At 46.6% G+C, this 22,204-nt stretch overlaps 1 protein-coding gene across 1 annotated transcript in view; it reads left to right on the forward strand.

Moving 5' to 3' along the window:
* The window catches only part of Ptpn21 (protein tyrosine phosphatase non-receptor type 21), a 71,140-nt gene that overhangs the window by 43,606 nt on the left and 5,330 nt on the right, over positions 1–22,204 (forward strand). Inside the window, exons 11-15 of the mRNA XM_004649356.2 lie at positions 5,259–5,319; positions 6,160–6,244; positions 10,624–12,056; positions 18,854–18,991; positions 19,945–20,166. Coding sequence (XP_004649413.2) covers positions 5,259–5,319; positions 6,160–6,244; positions 10,624–12,056; positions 18,854–18,991; positions 19,945–20,166 — 1,939 coding nt within the window. The remainder of the gene's footprint in view (positions 1–5,258; positions 5,320–6,159; positions 6,245–10,623; positions 12,057–18,853; positions 18,992–19,944; positions 20,167–22,204) is intronic.

Here is a 22,204-nt window from a genome sequence, read left to right on the forward strand (position 1 = left end):
TTTTTTTTTTTTTTTTTTTTTTGGTGTGGGGGGGAGATAGGGTCAGGACACCCTCTGAGTCTGCTTCTTAAGTCTCTAAACTAAGAGTTATTTGAAATAAGCTTCCAGCTCTTTATTTCCTAGGAAACTGCGACATATATATATATATATATATATATATAATTTTTTTTTTTTTTTTTTTTTTTGAGGTAGGGTTTCACTCTAGCTCAGGCTAACCTAGAAGTCACTTAGTAGTCTTAGGGTGGCCTTGAACTCATGGTGATCCTCCTACCTCTGCCTCCCAAGTGCTGGGATTAAAGAGGTGCACCACCATGCCTCGCTCTTTAGTTTTTTAATCAGTGTCCTAGTCAGCATTTTGAATAAAGATTGTTTCAGCTTTTCAAGCCTTTTGAAGAGTTAATGTCTGTTCTTCCCAGTGTTTTATTTATTTGAGAGCGACCGAGAGAGAAAGAGGCAGAGAGGGCGCACCAGGGCTTCTAGCCACTGTAAACAAATTCCAGATGAGTGCACCCCCTTGTGCATCTGGCTAACATGGGTACTGGGGAATTGAGCCTTGAACCAGGGTCCTTCGGCTTCACAGGCAAGTGCTTAACTGCTAAACCATCTCTCCAGCCCGCTCTCCCGTCTTAATGCTGTGTTCCCAATGCCACACAGGGACTGGCTCACTGTAGGCCTTGATGGGTTTGTTGAACAGATCCACAGAAAGAAATAATCTACTTTGGGGTGTCTGTGATGCTATTACCTACTTAGGACAAGCTTCCCAGCAAAGTGACATCTAAACAGATCTGAAAGGTCCCCACGACTTTTCTTGAAGCTGTCCTCTCTCATCCTGCACCTTGCTGTCTCCTCCCCTCTGACCTCCCTATGCTTACTTACCTGTCTCCAGGGAGTCATGTGGATGAATGAGCCAAAGATGTATCACTGCTTGAGTGTTCCTTTCTCCCATGCCTCTGTTGCTACAGCATGAAATGCAGCCTCCTGCAATCCTCCTTCTCTGGCCTGCCTGCTTTTGCCTTGCCGACGTGCTCAGATCTGTGACTCTGATTGCCGGAACCCACTGATCCTAATTGTGCTACCCTCTCCCCTTACAGCCCAGCCACACCATCGATGGAATGCCCTGTTTCCTGCTCTCTAGCAGATCCGAAGTCCGTTAAGATCTTTTTTGTTTGTTTTTTTCGAGATGGGATCTTGCTCTAGCCCAGACTGACCTGGAATTTACTCTTTAGTCTCAGGCTGGCATAGAATTTACAGGGATCCTACCTTAGCCTCTAACATGCCCAGTGTTTCTCCTTTTACTCCCTTCCCCCTCCCCATTCCACTCTGCTGAATTCCACAGATGAGAAGAAGCATTGTCTGTGGTCTTTGTGAGTCTGTCTTATTTCTCTTAACATAATTGTCTCCAATTCCATGCATTTTCATGCAAACCACATAATTTCCTTCTTTGTAGCAGGGGCAGCCTTTTTTGCTGGTGCCTACTTCTGAGTTTGTGTACAAAAGTGTTCCCCCTGGTGGTTAGATTCCGAGGTGCCTGTAGTTCAGGATCATTGAGCCTGAGACTACAGCGTGAATTCCAGGTCAGCCTGGGCTAGAGAGAGACCCTACCTTGAAATACCTGGGGTGGTTGGGGGGGGGGGTGGAGAAGCCTCTCTAACCTCCTTCAGTACTCAGACTCCAGAATTAGGCTAGGTGAGATCAACCTCCCTAATATGTACATGAGAAAAAGCTGTGGTGGGCGGGGGAGGGGGTGGCTCCTGTCCCTTCTTTGTGGCCTGTGCCTTGCAGCCTGCAAAGAGAAGTGACAGAGGGCCCAGGAGACTTTTCCTAGAGAAACACAGATTTGAGTCATCAGGGTGCTGGTGGCTGAGTACTTACTGTGAGAGGTTTGGTGAGCAAACCCTGTAGTTCAGGGCTGTTGGTAACTGTAGAAGCCACAGTTTATCTCTTGTTTAGGAGCCGTCTATGATCAGGAGACTGGAGTAGGTACTTCCTGGAAGGGTCAGCAGGCTTCCCCATTCTTTTTAGCCTACTGCAGGCTTGAAGGGACTGCAGGGAGCTTGGAAGAAGATGGAGCAGCCCTGTGCCCTTAATGACTCTGGTTGCCATGGTTTCCTGGAAGGGGCAGGGTGGTAAGAAGTGGTGGGGAGATAAGAGCAGTTTCCACAGGGCCCAGACAGTGGGTTGGGTCTTTCCAAACAAGGCTTGGGGACAGGGAACTCTCCTAGAGTTGGAGTGGGAGAGCTTCCCTTGCTGAGCAGGTCCTTGGATAGATGAGGGTCACTGTCACCCCAGGAAAGCACACATCATGGGTCTACAGTGAGAGGGAAGCCAATCCTAGGTGGTCTCTGCCAGCTCGGTCCTTCTGCTTACCCACAGTGGCAAGTAGGAGCAGCATCTCAGAGCCAGACCAGAGACCTTGAAGAGCCTGGCCCTGCAGCTCGGGCCTACCCTAGAACAGGGAGGAACAAGAGCCTTTGTTTTTTTGCCAACCTGTTAAGGAAAGCTCAGGAGGAAAGTCAGTGAGACAAGCATTCCTTAGGTATTTCCACCATCCAACACATGTTTTGCTCATCAGAATCTCCTTTACTAGGTGTGATTAAACAAATTATTGACTGAAAGGATTCTCGCAGAGCAAGTCCAACAACTCTTAAAATATGAGTTCAACTATATAGGTGCTCAGTAATGAATGTCACAGTGTCATTCACTCATCTCAACACATTTAATGGCTGGGCATTTGCCAGGCACTGGGGATACCATAGTTTGTCTCCTTCCTCCATGAAGCTTAGAAGTTCATTGGAGTTGGAGACACAGTAAGACAAATCATTGTCAGTGGCCACATTGAGAAACTTGACAGGTTTGCTGGTTCCAGTGCATGTTTTGTCACTTGCTTGCCACATGACCAGGAGTGATTTAATCTAAGTATCACCTTTCTTATCTGTAAAACCCAGATAATAACTGGACCTCCCCAATGGGGTTGCTGTTCAGGTTCCATGAGATAACTATGCATTGTCCTTACCACAGTTTCGGTAAGCCATATCATATACTTTATTGGACTGGTAGACTTTTTATTTTCTTCTCCTGCATGCACATTCTGGAGATTTATTCTAAAGAGCTCTTTCAGCTCCCTTGTTTTTAGCATTGTCCATCGGCACACCCTCCCCAAAGTTAGGGAGGTACCAACCCCCCCCCACACACACATCACATTCTCTTCTGTGTGAAGTTGATTGTATCTGGGCTCAGCAGGAGCTGCACTCAGAACAGTGCTCAGGGGCTGGAGAGATGGCTTAGCGGTAAAGGCACTTGCCTGCAAAGCCAAAGGACCCAGGTTCGATTCTCCAGGACCCACATAAGCCAGATGCACAAGGTGGCACATGCATCTGGAGTTTGTTAGCAGTTACCGAAGGCCCTGGAGTATCCATTCTCTCCCTGCCTCTCTCTCTGTCTTTCTCTCTGCTTATCAATCATAAATAAAATATTTTGGGGGCTGGAGAGATGGCTTAGCAGTTAAGGCGCATGCCTGCGAAGCCTAAGGACCCAGGTTCGATTCTCCAGTTCCCACATAAGCCAGATGCACATGGTGGCGCATGCATCTGGAGTTTGCAGTGCCTAGAGGCCCTGGTGAGCCCATTCTCACTCTCCCTCTCTTTGTCTCTAATAAGTAAAAAAACAAAAACAAAAACAAAACAAAACAAAACAGTGCCTAGGAGCAATAGGAGGCAGACCATTTGGCAGGAAGAGAGCATGTTTCTTTGTTTCCTGTGAGCAGAACTGGCTTTTGCCGTGGGCCATTTGTGCCTCTTTCCATGGAATGTTGCCAGCCAGATGCCAAAATAGACCGTGAGGGTGAGAATGGCTGCCTCTACTCCTAAGCTGGGCATTCTCAGATACTTGCCCTTAGCTAGGCAGCTGTGGATATGCTGCTGCAGATTGTGGATGGTGTATTCTGTCATTGCTCCCAGGCTTTCATTTGTGGTACTTGAAGATGCTCGGTGCATGCGGTTGGCAAGCCTCTGGTAGACTGGATATAGTTCCTAAGCCTCGGCCTCACACGGAAGGTTGATAGCCAAAGGCAACTAAACCTCAAAACTACAAAATGCAGCACTTCCATGTAGTTCTGGGCACTAGAAAGGCCTGGTGCACCATGCAGACATGTCTCTCCAACATGAGTACTGTGAGCATGAAACATCGTTTGGACAAGAGACATCTGTTGTTTTCACCAGCAACCTGAGCATTTTTCAGTGAGAGAAAGGGCAATTATTGAAAGAAATGACCTTGCAAGAACAGCTGTAGTCACCTGATGTGACGTTCCCTCTATCCACTACTTTTCTTTTTGTCATGAAGTCTTGAAAAATAAGCTAATATTCAGGGTTTGAGTCACATACCATAGTGCAAAGAATTTGTTAGTTTGGAAGAAAAGAGGCTTATGCTATGGTAGATTTGCTGATTAAGTGATTTGATGACTGTTCACTTAGATGGATTCCTAATTAGCTCTTAGCACACTAACTCAAGGTCACAGATTTTGTTTGCTTTTGTCTTTTCCAGGCAGGGTCTCACTCTAGCTCATCTGGAATTCACTATGTATTCTCAGGGTGATCCTCCTGCCTCTGCCTCCGAGTGCTGGGATTAAAGGTGTACACCACCACGCCTGGCTCAGAATGTTTTATAATCAGTTATGTGTCACACAAAATCTCCAACCAGGAACAGATGATAAAGGTTTAAAAAAAAATTCTTTGTGGCCACATTATTGAAGTTAGCAGCAAAGCAAGAATTCAGTGTGTTTGGCTTCCTATATCTTACTTACAGTAAGACTGACCACACAGACCAACAACAGAATTCTCACTTCTATTTAAAAACAATGGGGATAGAAATGGGCTTTTCTGTTTCTTGTTCTTTTGTTTTTTGACCTCACTGCTTAGAGAAATGTGTTGTGTTCTGTGGTCCTGAGGAGCCGCTCAGGCCCCACGAGGACAGTGATGCCCCATTTCTACAAGTTAGGACTTGTTTGTCCTTGTGCCGTTTGCCTTAGAAGACTTCAGCTTACCTTCCTACATGTTTGTCTCATTTTGTGAGACAGTGTTTCACTCTGTTGACAGGCTAGGCTGGAACTCACCATGTAGCCCAGGCTGGCCTCAAACTCACAGCAGTCCTCCTCCCTCGGCATTGTGCGTGCTAGGAAGTGAGCGTGAGCCACTGGGCCTCCTTCCTGCCTATGACATGCTGCTGAATTGGGATGCTCTCCTCAGCACTGTCTTCTTTTCCAGGCCGACGCAGACCGTCCTAGTGAGCCCCGGCAGGCGGAGGTCCTCTTCCAGGATGTCCATGGTAAGAAGGGGATAGACCACTGTTTGGTTTTTCTTAATGATGTCATTTTCCTTAATAAAATATGCTTTTGGTAATATTTTGAGTTTGAACCACAAATGTGTGCTGAAGTTTGATCATTTTTATCCAAAGAAATGTTGATCTTCCATGGGTTCAACCTAAATTTTAAAAACATTTTTATTTATTTATTTATTTGAGAGAGACAGAGTGAGTGAGTGAGAGTGAGAGAGTAAGTATGGGCACGTCAGGGCTTCCTGCCACTGCAGACAAACTCCAGACACATGAACCACTTTGTGCATCTGGCTTTATGTGGGTGCTGGGGAATCGAACTCAGGCCATGAGACTTTGCAAGCAAGCGTCCTTAACTGCTGAGCCATCTCCCCAGCCCCTAATATTTTTTTACATATGTTTAAGTATTAGGTACCACCAAATACTAGGAATTTTAACTGTTGAGGCAAAAGTAAACATAAGCAGATGTTCCAGGTTCTTGATGACTATCTAATATGGTTGCATATACCACATGTAAGTGTCTCAGTCATAAGTCTACACAAGGAAGTGTGCATTTCTATCTTGTTGCTCATGACTCTTTGGATGCAGACTTTTTGTGCTATCTAGTATCCTTGGTCAGTGCACAGCACTTGACACTGCCATATGGGAGATACTGAAAATGATAGCTACGGGAAGACCTGCTGTGTCTTCATGGTTATTTTCCACATACAATAAACATACCTAACTCCTTAAGAAGTTTTGTAATGGTGAGAAAGATTCCAGCAGAGAATTACTTTACCTCTGTTACATAGGCAATGTTTTTTTTAACCCTGTGTCCAACTTTCCATTTCTTAGCCTAAGCCCCAGCCCTATGTGATGCCTCCCCCACCCCAGCTGCATTATAATGGACATTACACAGAGCCATTTGCTTCTTCCCAAGGTAAAGTACACTAATTCTCGCACAAATCCTTGCACAGTGATTACCATGAGTGTCTCTATGACGACCAGAGTTCTTGAAGTCTGTATAGCTTTTGACTGAAGTTAAACCTCAAATTGTTGTCATGATTATAGTCATCCTGGATTCATTAGAATAAAGTATTACATTCAAGTTCTTCCTTGGATGTATGTTGAAAATACACACAAAAAAATTTTTTTTCACAAAGAATTTTTTTGAGGTAGGGTTTCATTGTAGCCCAGGCTGACCTGGAATTCATTACTTTATAGCCCCAGGTTAGCCTTGAACTCACAGATCTCTTCCTACCTCTGCCTCCCAAGTGTTGGGATTAAAGGAATATACCACCATGCCCGGCAATATATAATTTTTGATGTTTAGAGGAACCCCCCGTGGCCAGTGGTAACTCCTTAAAGCTGGTTCCTAAGTCCGTAATACTCCTCTGCTAGTTGTTTTGAGATGAAGCCTCAGTGTTTAGCCCAGTCTGGCCTTGAATTCATGATTCTCCTGCCTTTGTCCTCCAATACTGGGATTATAGGCATCGTCACCACACTTGGCTCCCATTAGCCTTTATTATTTTATTTTTATTTTTATTTATTTATTTGAGAGAGGGAGGGAGAGAACAGGCACACCAGTGCCTCCAGCCACTGCAAATGAACTCCAGATGCATAAACCTCCTTGTGCATCTGGCTGACGTGGGTCCTGGGGAATCCAACCGGGGTCCTTTGGTTTTGCAGGCAAATGCCTTAACTGCTAAGCCATCTCTCGAGCCCCCATTAGCCTTTAAAATTGCTTCCTTTGTGGCAAAAGATGTCCAGACTTATTTGTTTTTCCCTGTCTGGGACCTTCCTGCTGTAGAGATTTAAACTTCTGATTACTGCAGATCTCAGGGGTTAAGTACAGGGAAGTGCTGGCAGCAGTGCCTCAGAGCTGGTCTCGAGTATTCATGTAACACTTCCCTGTAAACCGCGTATCCAGCTGTACTGAAGGCCTAGGAGGCGGATGCCGAAGAGTAATGCCGGAGCTTGGGCTCTGTCATAGGGATAAGCTAAATGCTTGCAGTGTGAACCCAGAGACACCCTATGATTTGCTGAGAGCACCCGATTACTGTGCCACTTGGTGGAAGACAGGCTCCTCGTGCAGGGGACTGAGGAGAGTGTTCCAGGCCTTGAAAGAGTTTCAGCAGTTAGAGACAGGGCTGTGAGTGTGACTACTGCTGTGGTTTGGGGGGATAGTGGATGGCAGGACACAGAATGAGGAAGAGACTGTTTGCCCTATCGCTTAGGGAACTCTTCAGTAATCGGTTGTATAGTCCAGAAGGCAGATTCTCACTGCATTGATTGTGCTGGACATGAGGCATCAAGATGAGAATGTTCCCACTGTGAGGGAGGCAGTGCTTGGTGTGGGGACGCCAGCATCCACCAGGAGCAGGAGTTGTATGTCATTTCTGCCCATCGTCTGTACTTGTGCCCCGTTGTCTCTTACCTGTGACTAGCTGAATACTTGGTGCTCTCCATACTTTAAACGGTGGTTTGGATTATGTTTCTCTTTTCTTTTCTTCCACTTCCCTTGTTAGGGTGCTGTTCTTGCTTGTTGGTTACCCCTTACTCCTCCTCTCTGGGGTTCCCAGCCTCCATAGGTCCTCCTTGCTGTCAGCGTGGAGCATCTCTTTCAGGAGAGCAGCGCTCCCGCCTCCTGCTGACAGCATTGTCTGATGTCCCGAGGCCCTGTGTGCAGCCTCCCCCTTCTGTTGCTGGCTCCCGTGGCACCTCACCCACACTCATTTCACCCAAGGGTGACTCACGTGGCCATTTCCCATCCTGCCGTCACTGTTACAGTCTATCACCCCCATTTCCTACTACCAGATAGGTTGTGGCAGCTGAAGGGAACCCTGTATGGGAGGTTCTCTGGGGCAAGTGGTAAGCAAGCACTTAGGAACTGGTATCAGTTGTTTGTACTTGCTGGGAACTGTGAAATTTTACTTTTTGCTTTATTCCACAGCCTGATACTTACTTACTGTTGTGAGGAGGTTACTTTCCCAGATACATGGGTTTCAAGCTGGTAATTTGGTTTATCTTGTGTTTACCCTTGTCATCTAGTCAGCTAAAAATACTTTTATTTGTGACTTCATATATTTCTTTTTAAAATGTTTTATTTATTTATTTATTTATTTATTTTTTTGAGGTAGGGTCTCATTCTAGCCCAGGCTGACCTGGAATTCACTATGTGGTCTTAGGGTGGCCTTGAACTCTCAGGAATCCTCCTCCTACCTCTGCCTCCCAAGTGCTGGAACTAAAGGCGCATGCCACCATGCCCGACTTCTACTTTTTGTTTTTGGTTTTTCAAGGTAAAGTTTTGTTCTAGCCCAGGCTGACCTGGCATTAGCCTCAAGCTGGCCTTGAACTCATGGTGATCGTCCTACCTCTGCCTCCTGAGTGATGGGATTAAAGGTGTGCGCCACCACGCCTCGCACAGGAGCCTTTTCTGTCTGAAATGTTGGTCAGATGGTATGCTACAGGGAAGGAGAGAGGCTGTCAATCCTGTGCTCACTTTCCCTTGGCAGACAGTCCCTTGTCACACATCTATGTCTGGCATCAAAGGACAAAAGGGTCATCCTCTGTCATGACCCCTGAGCCATCTTTTCAGCCCAAGGCTCACCCTCTTCCGCATGCTCTTAGAGGTAGAGAGACCTCCTGTGGATGGAAGATGAGTCCCCCTCCCCACAGGCACACGTCTTCTCTAAAAGGCCCTTTGAATGCTGAATCTTCTTAGACATTGTCTTTATCACCTCTTGCACGGCCCGACAACCTAGTCCGAGCTGGCAGTGACCCGTTCCTCTCCTGGACTCCTTTAACTCGCATCCTCGTCCTTCCATAACTCTTGGGGATGGTTGTGCCTTCCACCTTTCACTTGCCTGTGTTCCTGTCATCTTTTCCCCTCTTCCACTGTTATACATAACAGACTCCCTGGTGACTAGATGTTTTGAGGGGTGCTGAGAGGAACCTGGAGGCAGATGTCAGGCTGGTTGAGATAAGCTGAGGGCCCTGAACCCTGAGGATAGTGAGAAAAAGATTCCAGAGACTTAGTGATGGCCCAGTGGCCTGTAAATGGCAAAGCACCATGACGAGGAAGGAATGTGTGCAGAAGGGGTGCAGCGCGCAGGAGGGGTGCGGCTGCTGCTTCAGAGCTGTGCCACCAGAACAAAATGCATCCAGTGGACTTCGGTGTGTGGAGTGATCAGTTGTCACTTAAGCTATGGTGGAACTTTTTTTTTTTAATGTTTTTGTTACTTTTTATTTACTTGTGATAGAGAGGGAGAGAATGGGCGCACCAGGGCCTCCAGCCTCTGCAAACGAACTCCAGACATGTGCACCCCCTTGTGCATCTGGCTTACGTGAGTCCTGGGGAATCAAGCCTCGAACTAGGGTCCTTAGGCTTCACAGGCAAGCGCTTAACTGCTAAGCCATCTCTGTAGCCCCTATTGTGGAACTTTTGTAGCCCTCTGTATGCTTCAAAATAAATAAATAAATAAATAAAAAGATGTTCTGTGGAGGGCAGGCTGCAGTCTGTTTCTGAAATGCTGGTGACCATGCTCAGTGTAAAACAATTCAGGTGAGCTGCAGATTGAAGCACCATAGGCAGGTACACACGCAGCGTCATAAGCTTAGTTGCAGAGTCTGTGAGCCCTGGATCCGAGTTTGACTGAAGTCGGGGCCCTGGCAGGGTGCAGCTGCAGCTGTCCTGACCTGGCTCTTCTTGCTCCTTGGGTGTCTGGCAGGGTTACAGCTGCTGTGACCCAAGTGCACGGGCAGCTCACATCATGCTGCGCTAGTGGCCGTCTGTGGTGGAAGCTTCCTCACTCTGGAAGAACCTGCGCAGACAGCCTGCAGTGCCAGCCAAGGAAACGTTCATAGACAGTGCTGCAGCCAGCTCAGCGTCAGCAGGCCTGCACCTGACCCGGGAGAGAGGACAGGGCGGTTGGTTGGTGGCTCGGTTGGTTGAGCAGTGTCTATGCCTGGAGTCCTGCAGCATTCCGGGAATTCCGCTTCCTGTTTCTGGTGAAGCACATGGTTTTTACTTTCAGATACAGTTATTGTCTTAATATTATACCTAGATTTGGCTAAGCTGTATTGGATGTCGGACTCTGACCACATCTCCTTAAGCCCGAACCATCCCCATCTTGTAGATGAGGAAGCTGAGGCTTCCAGGGCCACTAAGTGTGGCTGAGGCCATGTCAGTTAGCAAGAGTTTATAAGCTACGTAGACAATGGTATGTAGAGGTAAGGCCTATCTCAGTGTTTGGCTGGAATAATTAGACCTATTTAGCACATTTGGACAATCTCATTTTAAAACTTTTCTTTTTCCAGATAACCTCTTTGTGCCCAGTCAGAACGGATTCTATTGTCACTCCCAGACGAGCTTGGATCGAACCCAGATTGACCTTGGTGGCGGCCGCCTGCGTGATGGCAGTGTCTACAGCGCGCACAGTAGTAACTCTTTAAACAACCCTCAGCCCTACTTGCAGCCCTCGCCCATGTCCTCCAACCCAAGTATTACTGGAAGTGACATCATGAGACCTGACTACATCCCATCCCATCGGCACAGTGCCCTGATCCCCCCATCTTACCGCCCAACCCCAGACTATGAGACTGTGATGAAGCGGCTCAACAGAGGCGTGCTGCACGCAGAAAGACACAGCCACTCGCTGAGGAACCTCAACATCGGCAGCTCCTGTGCCTACAGCAGGCCCGATGCCCTGGTCTACAGCCAGCCTGAAATTCGGGAGCATGCACATTTTACCTCTCCCCAGTCAGCCCACTACCCCTTCAACCTGAACTACAGTTTCCACAGCCAGTCCCCTTATCCCTACCCTGCTGAGAGGCGGCCGGTGGTGGGTGCGGTCAGTGTGCCCGAGCTGACCAACGTGCAGCTCCAGGCCCAGGACTACCCGGCTGCGAACATCATGAAAACCCATGTGTACCGTCCGCCCCCGCCTTACCCACACCCGAGGCCGGCCAACAGCACCCCGGATCTCTCCCGCCACCTGTACATCAGCAGCAGCAACCCGGATCTCATCACCAGGCGTGTCCACCACTCGGTGCAGACCTTCCAGGAGGACAGCCTCCCCGTGGCCCACTCCTTGCAGGAGGTCAGCGAGCCGCTCACGGCAGCCCGCCACGCCCACCTGCAGAAGCGGAACAGCATCGAGGTCGCGGGGCTGGCGCGCGGCTTGGAAGGCCTCCGACTCAAGGAGAGGACCCTGTCCGCGTCCGCCGCCGACGTGACCCCGCGGGCGCTCTCGGCCGGCGTCTTCGGCGACCGAGCGAAGCCAGACGAGGCTGAAGAGCCCGAAGGGGGCAGGTATGGCCACAAGAAGTCGCTTTCAGACGCCACCATGCTGATTCACAGCAGCGAGGAGGAGGAGGACTGTGACGAGGACAGCACGGCGCGGACCCTGCCGGCTGCGCCCGAGCCGGGGCTGGTGGCAGCTTACCCCCCGGAGCTGCCGCTGGGGTACCCGTGTGCGCCGCTCGCCGCGGTCCCCGGTCCTCTGCATATTCTGGAGCCCAAGCCCCATATCCCTGAGCCTGAGAGGAGAGCGAGGGACATCAGCCCTGTCCACGTGGTTATGGAAGCCCAGCATCCCCGAAGAGACGGGCTGTTGACCCCTTCCATGTCGGAGTCGGACCTCACCACGTCAGGGAGGTACCGTGCCAGGAGGGACTCTCTGAAGAAGAGGCCGGTGTCCGACCTCCTCTCTGGGAAGAACAACATTGTGGAAGGACTCCCACCACTTGGGGTAAGCCCGCCCAGGAGCAGAGGCGCCTGTTCAGCTTCTATGCTGTCTTGTCTTTCACTCAGCTCTTCTTTTAAAATATTTTATTATTTATTTATTTGAGAGAGAGAGAGAGAGAGGCAGAGAGGAGGAGAAAATGGGCACGCCAGGGCCTCCAGCCACTGCAGACAAACTCCACATGCATGCGCCCCTTTGTGCAGCTGGCTAATGTGAGTCCTGGGGAATCGAACTGGCATCCTTAGGCTTCGCAGGCAAATGCCTTAACCACTAAGCTATTTCCTCAGCCCTCACTCAGTTCTTCTGATGGTTGTTAGCTTTTTTTTTTCTTGTTCTTTTGTCTCACCACCTTCCTCCCACACCCCATTACTCTTATTTTTGTCTTATTTTAGACGTATAGTTATAGAAGGTGTGGGCTGATGAGACTTCTATTAGTTTTGCTAGAGAGAGTAAGTTGGATGAAATGATCAAAGGCCTGTGGAAAGGAATGGGAGGAGTGAATGAAATGTCTTAGTAATGTGCTGCTAAGGAAAAGGAAGTGGAGATTTTATGACATTAACTGCTTTTTAATTTTTTTTTCTTCCCCCCTGAGGTAGTCTCACTAACCCGGATTTCACTATGGAGTCTCAGAGTGGCCTCAAACTCACGGCCATCCTCCTCCCTCTGCCTCCTGAGTGCCACCATACCCAGCTATTTTTTTTTTTTTTTTTTTTACTTTTTATTACTTTTCAATGAGAGAAAGAGAGAGGACTGGTGCACCAGGGCCTCCAGCCACTGCAATAAACTGCAGACACATGCACCACCTAGTGTACACATGTGACCTTGTGCGCTTATGTCACCTTGTGCAGCCAACATGGGATCTGCAGAGTTGAATGTGAGTCCTCAGGCTTCCCAGGCAAGTGCCTTAATTGCTAAGCCATCCCTCCAGCTCTGACTTGAGTTGTCTTATTTCTTTGCTAACCACCCATTTAAAATACTGTGGGGTGGGGCTAGGGAAATGGTCTGGAGGGTAAGAGTACTTGCTGCGTAAGCGTGAGAACCTAAATTTGATCCCTAGCACCTATGTAAAAAGCGGGGTATGGTTGTACATGTCTGTCACCTTAGTGCTGAGGGGTCAGAGAGCAGCATTGTTGGCATTCACTGGTCAGCCCGTCTAACCAAAACCAAATGAACCAAACGGGGCTTTAGGTTTCGTGAGAGACTCTCTCTCTTCCAATTTACTTCCCTGAGACAGAGGACACCAGTGTCTTCCTCTGGCTTCTCCACACGTGCACACAGGGCATGTGCATTCGTGTATACCATCCACACACTCCCTATATGGGGGTGACAAAACACCCTAGAACTGCAGTTGTTCAGTTTTCTCAAGTAATTGTTCTAGGAGAGATACCCAAGGCTGTGTTCCTAAGTCTTCATATAATAATCCTCAAGGTTAGAGTCCAAATATAGTTTGAATACCTTGGCTTTAGATCTGAGGACTAGGGAGTGATTCTGGAGCACATTATTAAAAGTCATTAGAGCTCCAGATCTCCTTAAAAGGATAAGTAAGTAAACTGAGAATTCAAGGAAAGTCCCTTGTAGAAATAGCTCTTCACAACACAATATAATAAGTGGAGTTAGAGTGAGTTTTTTTTTTTTTTTTTTTTCAAGGTAGGGTTTCACTCTTGCCCAGGCTGACCTGGAATTCACTCTATTCTTAGGGTGTCCTTGAACTCAGTGATCCTCCTACCTCTGCTTCCCAAGTGATGGGATTGAAGGTGTGTGCTACCCCTCCCAGCCTGGAGTGAGTGTTTATCTATTGAGACAGAATGTAAAAGAGCCTAGTACTGTTTTCTATAGCTGTCCTTCTAAGAGTGTCTACCACGTGCTGAACACTTCATCTGCTTTGCTGTATTCAGTGTACAACAAGCCTATTTCAAAGAGAAGGAAGTAGATTCTGAAAGAAGTAGATTCATAAGTAACTTTCCTTAGGTCACCCAACTAGTGAGTGAGTGGCCTTGAATATTCATCTCATTTATTTCTAAGTTTTTAATTTTTATTTATTTGAGAAAGGGAAAGAGGCAGAGTGAGAGTGGGCAACAGAGAGAGAGAGAGAAAGAGAGAGAGAGAAAGAGGGAGGGAGAGAATGGGCGCACCAGGGCTTCTAGCCACTGCAGACAAACTCCAGATTCCTGTGCCACCTTGCGCATCTGGCGTACATGGGTCCTGGGGAATGGAACCTGGGTCCTTTGGCTTTGCAGGCAAGCGTCTTAACTGCTAAGCCATCTCTCTAGCCCAGCTTTGCTATTCTTTCCACTGAAATGTGTCGTGTTTTTTTTTGTTTGTTTGTTTTGTTTTGTTTTTTTGAGGTATGGTCTCACTCTAGCTCAGGCTGACCTGGAATTCACTGTGTAGTCTCAGGGTGGCCTTGAGCTCACGGAGATCCTCCTACCTCTGCCTCCTGAGTACTGGGATTAAAGGTGTGCGTCACCACTTCCGGCTTAATGTTTTTGAGTTGTCAGCCTATTTATTTATTTAGAAGGAGGGAAAGAATAGGCACAACAGGACCTTCAGCTGCTGCGAATGAACTCCAGACAGGTGTACCCCCTTGTATGCATGTGCAACATTGTGCATTGGCCTCACTGCTCATCTGGCTACATGGGACATGGAGATTCAAACATGAGTTCTTAGGCTTTGTAGACAAGCGCCTTAACCACTAAGCCATCTCTCCAGCCCAGAGTTGTCAGCGTTTGTTGGTCTCATTATGAAGCATGCCCTCTCTGAAGTCATCATGTTATACTGCTCAGGCACGAAGCTCTTCTCCTACCTCCTCTCCACATACCCTGCACAGCAACCAAGCATCCTAACTGTTGCAGTCAGGTCCGCATTGCTGGTAGAAATCGCCCAACCAAGAGCAGCTTGTGGGAAAAAGGAAGTTTATTTTGGCTTATAGGCTTGAGGGGAAGCTCCACGATGGCAGGGGTAAACGATGGCATGAGCAGAGAGTGGACATCACCCCCTGGCCAACATAAGGTGGACAATAGCAACAGGAGAGTGTACTAAACACTGGCATGAGGAAACTGGCTATAACCGCCTCCAACAATACACTGCCTCCTGGAGGTGTTAATTCCCAAACTTCCATCAGCTGGGAACCTAGCATTCAAAACACCTAAGTTTATGGGGGACACCTGAATCAAACCGCACTAAGAGTGAGGGCCCTTCCAGATCTGAGGACCTATTGCAAGTGTGCTTCTACCAGTGTGTGAGAGCCCCAGAGGTGCCACAAACATCCTGCTGGCTGGGAAAATCCACGGGATGAGGGAGCATGTGAAACAGATCAGCATGCATAGACAAAGGGCTGGGAAGATGACTCAGTGGTTAAAGACACTTGCTTGCAAAGTCTATTGGCCCAGATTCAAATCCCTAGCCACCCGTATAAGCCAGACATTAAAAGTGGTGCTAGTATCTGTCCGTTTGCAGCAGCAGGAGGTCCTGACGTGCCCTGTGTATGTGTGTGTACACATACACATTAAATAAACACACACAGGCAAAATAGCTTACAAGTTACTAGTGTTTTATTTCTTTGGTTTTTCAAGGTAGGATCTTGCTCTATCCCAGGCTGACCTGGAATTCACATTGTAATCTCAGGGTAGTCTCAAACTCATGGCAATCCTCCTGTCTCTGCCTACCAAGTGCTAGGATTAAAGGCGTGCACCAAGGCCTGCAGCCACTGCAGATAAACTCCAGACATACCACCTTGTGCCTCTGACTCACATGGGTACTGGGGAATGAAACCTGGGTCCTGGGTCCGCAGGCTTCGTAGGCAAGCACTTCAACCACTAAGCCATCTCTCCAGTGCTTGCATAGGGATTTTTCTTATTCCAAGAACGTATGTAACAGCTGTAGTGAAGAGGAACAAATACTGGCTACGGAGATCACTCAGTTGGTAAAATGGCCTGCATTGAAAGCAGAGAGAGAGAGAAAGGACATACTGGGGCCTCTAGCCCTGAAAATGAACTCCAAATGCATGTACTACCTTGTGCATCTGGCTTTACGTGGGTCTTGGGGAATTGAACTTGGGTCCTTTGGCTTCGCACCTTAAACACTAAACCATCTCTCCAGCCCAATTCATTTATAAACAAAGCAGTTGAATGATCTTTGAGCAAGCTAGTTAATCTCTCCATGACTCACTTTTCTCTTTTGTAAATGAGATGACTCCAGAGACTTGCTGGGCCACTAAAATAAGTCTGAGAACATGGAAATTGCTCAGTCAATATCAACGTGTTACTGTGATGTTACCTCATACTTTTTTTGAAGTAGTCTCACTGTAGTCCAGGCTGACCTGGATTCACTATGTAGTCTCAGATTGGCCTTGAACTCATGACAATCCTCCTACCTCTGCCTCCCAAGTGCTGGGGTTAAAGGCATGTGCTACCATGCCTGGCTTTGTATCATACTTAAAAAACATATTTTATTTATGTGTGAGATAGGTAGGGGGAGAATGAGTGAGTGTCAGGGTGTGTAGTCACTGCAAACAGAGTGCAGATGCATGTTCTACCTTGTGCATCTGGCTCCATGTGGGCACTGGGAAATTGAACTTGGGTCCTTTGGCTTTGCTGGCAAGCACCTTAACTGCTAAGCCATCTCTCCAGCCCTACATCATACTTTTAACATACTAATGTCTAAAGAAGAGGCAATCCCCCTGCTGACCTTCATGGTAGCATGGGATTGTGTTATTCTCTGTAGTTGTTCACGAAGCAGATATACTAATGGGAATCAAAGAAGTTGAGTATTAAAAACAGGGTCTAAGCTGGGCATGGTGGTACACGCCTTTAATCCCAGCACTTGGGAGGCAGAAGTACCATGAGTCCAAGGCCACCCTGAGACTCCATGGTGAATTCCAGGTCAGCCTGGGCTAGAGTGAGACCCCTATGTTGAAACACCAAAACCAAACCAAACCAAAACAAACAACAACCACAGAAAATCCAGGGACAGAGACTAAATTGCAGACAAGAAACATTTTATGATTCCCACCCATCCAACTCCACCTCCAAGGACTTGAGTGTTATCTCAAAGGCAGACTGGTTTGGGTGCTCATTTATCTACATAAATATTTGATCTTTGTTGTTCCCTATAGTGTTATGCAGTGGTTGTTATATAATAAATCATCGTGCAGATTATGTGTTTAAAGCCTTGGGCTTGTCCTGTAAGGACTGATTAAGGAATATTCATAGTTATTCATATTCATTCAATTCTGGTTTTTGAACTGATCTTAAGGCTAATCATGTAGCATGTCAGTATGGGGCACTGTGAGTCATTTTCAGGCAGAAAGTGCTGGAGCCAGCTCATACTGAAGATTTTAGCAATCTGTGAGCCAGCTTGTATCCTCTAGGCAGTTTGAGAGTGTCTTTCATGAGTATCTTCAGTATGGAAATGTGTTAATGCAGTTCAGAACTTTTCCCTTGGGAGCCAGTTGTTCCCAGCATGCCCTGGCGTCATGCCCGTGGTAGGGTCATGGCATGGTAGTCAGAGGATGCCCTCTTAGTCTTTATGCTGTGTGTGTTGAACATCCCCTTCTCCTCCTTTTTGTCTTTCTCTCTCTCTCTCTCTCTCTCTCTCTCTCTCTCTCTCTCTCTCTCTTTTTTTTTTCTGAGGCAGGGTCTCACCCAGGCTGACCTGAAATTCACTACTAGTCTCAGGGTGGCCTTGAACTCATGCTGATCCTCCTACCTCTGCCTCCTGAGTGCTGGGATTAAAGGCGTGCGCCACCACTTTCTGTCTTTCTGTTTGGACAAGGATTCAAGGACAAACATGACTCACCCTGAAGGGTGTTAGTGAGAGGCTGACCTTTCTTTCAGGATTCTACCCATTCCTAGTCGGGATCACTTTATAAGAGAAATTCATAATCAGATATGAATTATGAAATTAAAATTATTCCAGCTAACTTTTAAAAACCTATTTATTAGAGAGAGAGGGAGAATTGGCACGCCAGGGCCTCCAGCCACTGCAGTTGAACTCCAGACACGTGCGCCCCCTTGTGTGCGTGTGCTGCCTCTGTGCTTTCCTCACCTTATGCGTCTGATAAAGCCAGAGTAAAGTTGATTTCATTTATAAGACAGGATAGAGAAAACCATTTCTTTTTTCTCTGTCTCGGGTCGGGTCTCACTGTAGCTCAGGCTGACCTGGAATTCACTATGGAGTCTCAGGGTGGCCTCGAACTCACAGTGATCCTCCTACCTCTGCCTCTCAAGTGCTGGGATTAAAGGTGTGTGCCACCACCCCTGGCTGAGAAAACAATTTCTTTGACGATTGAGACTACTCACAGCTATGGCTTCCGTGGAAGTAAAGAATGTTCTCAGGGACTTGACTCAGCATTCTTAGGTTTATATGCCTAAAGAATTACTAGGCTTAATAACTTTGGGAAACATCTGTTTTCAGGAGAATTTTGAATATGCTTTCTTTCTCTTATACCTTATCTTATTTGTTTATTTACTTATTTTGTGGACAGCAGTTGATTTTTCCTGTCATGTTTTGAAATTGGGGAGTTCTGTAAGAATGCTGCCTGCCCAGAGCCTCGCCTTTCATTGCAACAGAGTCTTGTAACCATTTGAGTTTCAAAACCTTCTACTGGGAGGACTTATCAGAGCTTTGGCTTTGAGTGGAATGTCTTCATCCGAATGCTCGTTGAACAGATATGTGGGAAGGAGTAGAATCTCTCCTGCAGTTTCTGGCAAAGAATGTTCTCTTTGTTTCATCTTTAACCTATTGAAATTTCTTTTGAAAGGACTGCAGTCTGGGATACTTTGCTCATATCAGTGTTCTTATAGGGAATGAAAAAGACACGAACAGATGCGAAAAAAATTGGTCCTCTTAAGCTGGCTGCCCTAAATGGACTCTCCCTATCTCGATTGCCCCTGCCTGATGAAGGAAAGGAGGTGCCCACCAGAGCAACGAATGATGAGAGGGTGCGTATGTGCGGGACACAGCTCACACGTGAGCTCTTTCTGTCTTCTTTGGGCAAAGTGCCTCCATCAAATTTTAGTGCATTTTCCAATATTATTTAGAGTGCTAAGGAATTTTATAATATGGCTCACAACTGGAGCAAATGTAAGGCTAATATTTTAATAGATAATTTTAGGCTTTATTGTTAATTGTTTTGATTCTTAATGTTCTTTTCCTTCTGCCAGCCATTTGCAACAGTTTTGATTTTTTTTTTTTTTTTGGTTAATTCCTTAAAGTGAGAAGAACTCTACAAGTGTACATGAGAATGCATAGGAAAGCAGATACTGACTGCTTTCATTGAGAATTAATCTCAGACTCCGGTGAGGTTTTATCATATCAAAACAGATGGGCATGACCTTCCTTAGGGCTGGATCCAGATGGGCTCCCCGTGCTGACTGTTGCTTTCAGCGTCATGCATAGTACTTGTTACAGGTTGAGACACTTGTTTGCAGATGTTGGCCCTGATTTCTACTCTAGGACTTACTGTTCTCCAGGGGAATTCTGACTACAGGTTTAAACAAATTTAGTAAGTTGCTTGAGGCCACATTTCAACTTCAAACAGCATTTTGCATGCTGTATCTTCCCCAAAAGATAAGATATTTTGCCCTTATTGTTGTGATTTGTTAAAAGGTTGGCTCTCACTCTGGTCCAGGCTGACCTGAAATTCACTGTGTAGTCTTAGGGTGGTCTCGAACTCATGGCAGTCCTCCTACCTCTGCTTCCCAAGTGCTGGGATTAAAGGCATGTGCCACCATGCCCAGCGACTTGCTAAAATTTTACGTTTGATTTCATGTAGAATTTTCATTATTTGATAATGGCTATACTTTGAAATAGGAAACACTATTTTAAAAGTACAGGTATAAGTGCAGCTATGATCTGTGACTATATTTATTTTATTGTACACGTTCTATTTCAGTGTAAAATTCTGGAACAGCGGTTAGAACAGGGAATGGTCTTCACAGAATATGAAAGAATTCTTAAAAAACGGCTAGTTGATGGAGAGTGTTCCACAGCCCGACTTCCTGAAAATGCAGAGCGAAACCGGTTCCAAGATGTGCTTCCCTATGATGATGCGCGGGTGGAGTTGGTCCCAACCAAGGAGAACAACACCGGCTATATCAACGCATCACACATTAAGGTGAGAGGAACATGCAGAATATAAACAGTTCTTGCAGCTTTGGATTCACTTGCAGGAATGGTGACAATTATATTCATTTTTCTCTACAAAAAAAAAAATTCCAGTTTTGGTCCACGATATTATAATAAGCTGGACCAGCAGTGTTAGATAAAAAGTTTATCAGACACAGCTAGTCATAGCCACCTTCTGCATGTGGAGAACCGTTCTGCCCAGTGCTCTCCCAGGACCCGGGAGCATTGCACAAGTCTGTCTACAGGCACAGATGAACCCGTCCATCTAAATCCAAAGACCCTTTTTGAGCTCAGATTCTCACTGGAGCTGCTGAATCACTCATTCTTCAACACATACCTGCATGTGTTTCTATACAGAAAAATGTGTCTAGGCCTTTTCTTTTTCTAGGTTCTGGGTGTTGAACCCAGGTCCTTATGTTAGGCAGACAGTACCATTGAGCTACAGTGTTCTCTGCTCCAGCCTCATGTGTGGTCCTTTTTTTTAATTTTTTTAATACATCTATTTATTATTTGAAAAAGAGAGGGGGGGCAGGGGAGAAAATGGGCACACCAAGGCCTCTAGCCACTGCAAACAAACTCCAGATGCATGTGCCCCTTGTGTGTCTGGCTTACGTGGGTCCTGGGGAATTGGACCTGGGTCCTTAGGTTTCACAGACAAGTGTCTTAATCACTAAGCCATCCCTCCAGAGCTTCATGTCTGGCCTTTACTTGAGAAGGTGACATTTGTACTTTATGTGTCCTTCCTGTTGGTCATTTTTACTTTATTTTCAAAGAACTTTACTGTGGAAACAGTATAATGTCATGTAACTGGGGTAATGTTATTCTATTAAAATTCAATAGTGGTGGTTTATCTTTTTTTGTGATTTATCTTTATTTTGACAAGGAGAACCTCACAACAAATGAATGAGGAATGTCTATAGTTGAGTGATGCTCCCCCCCCCCATTTTCTTCAGTTTGTAAGTTTCAGTAATATTTGATAAGAGCAGTCTGACCTCCAAGGTTTTCTTAAGACCTATCTATGTGTGTGTTTGCTTGTGCCTCTTAATGGTTTGTGGAACCGTTGCATATAATTTTCTTTTTATATGAATACTGTGTATTTTAAAACCAAACATTTCTTTGACTTTTCTTGTCTCTATGACTGGATTGGTCAGACTGGATGGCATTATGCTGCTGTAGTGACATTTCAAAGTCTACAGCTGCAACCTGAAGAGTGTAGTAAGGGCAGGACTTTCAGAATTGGGCAGGTGGGGTCAACTCCTAGGTCTTTCACTCTCTGGTTGTGGACTCTCCATTGAGGACTTCCCGTTCAGCAACCCTGGTGACATCCCATCCACATGCCTTCTGCTGAAAGGGTCTATAGATTGAGGCTGAGAGGTGGTGGCTTTAGAGGGAGGGTGTGTGGAATAGGGCTTGACACAAGCTTTGACATTTTTTTAAAAATTTTTTTGTTCATTTTTATTTATTTATTTGAGAGTGACAGAGAGAGAAAGAGGCAGATAGAGGGGGAAAGAGAATGGGCACACCAGGGCTTCCAGCCACTGCAAACGAACTCCAGACGCATGCACCCCCTTGTGCATCTGGCTAACGTGGCTCCTGGGGAATCGAGCCTCGAACCAGGGTCCTTAAGCTTCATAGGCAAGTGCCTAACTGCTAAGCCATCTCTCCAGCCCCAAGCTTTGACATTTAATGGGCACTCAGAAAACAAGAGTTGTCAGCATTTATTTGATTGAACCCAGTTCAGCCCAGGTTTCTTAAGTGTCAATCTCAAAACTGCCTATCCTGTCAGTCCAGGAGGGAGTTAAATCTAAATGGAAACTTGTATTAGGGGCAGGGAGCTTCACTCATGTTTGGGGCTGACAGCAGTTTAACTAGCAGAATAAAAATCTGACTGATGTGCTAGAGGGATGGCTTTAATGGTTAAGGCGTTTGCCTGCAAAGCTGAAGGACCCAGGTTTGATTCCCAGGACCCACTTTAGCCAGATGCACAAGGGGGCACACGCATCTGGAGTTCGTTTGCAGTGGCTGGT

This window comes from Jaculus jaculus, chromosome 7 (genome assembly GCF_020740685.1).
Source record: "Jaculus jaculus isolate mJacJac1 chromosome 7, mJacJac1.mat.Y.cur, whole genome shotgun sequence".
NCBI classification, from domain to species: domain Eukaryota; kingdom Metazoa; phylum Chordata; class Mammalia; order Rodentia; family Dipodidae; genus Jaculus; species Jaculus jaculus.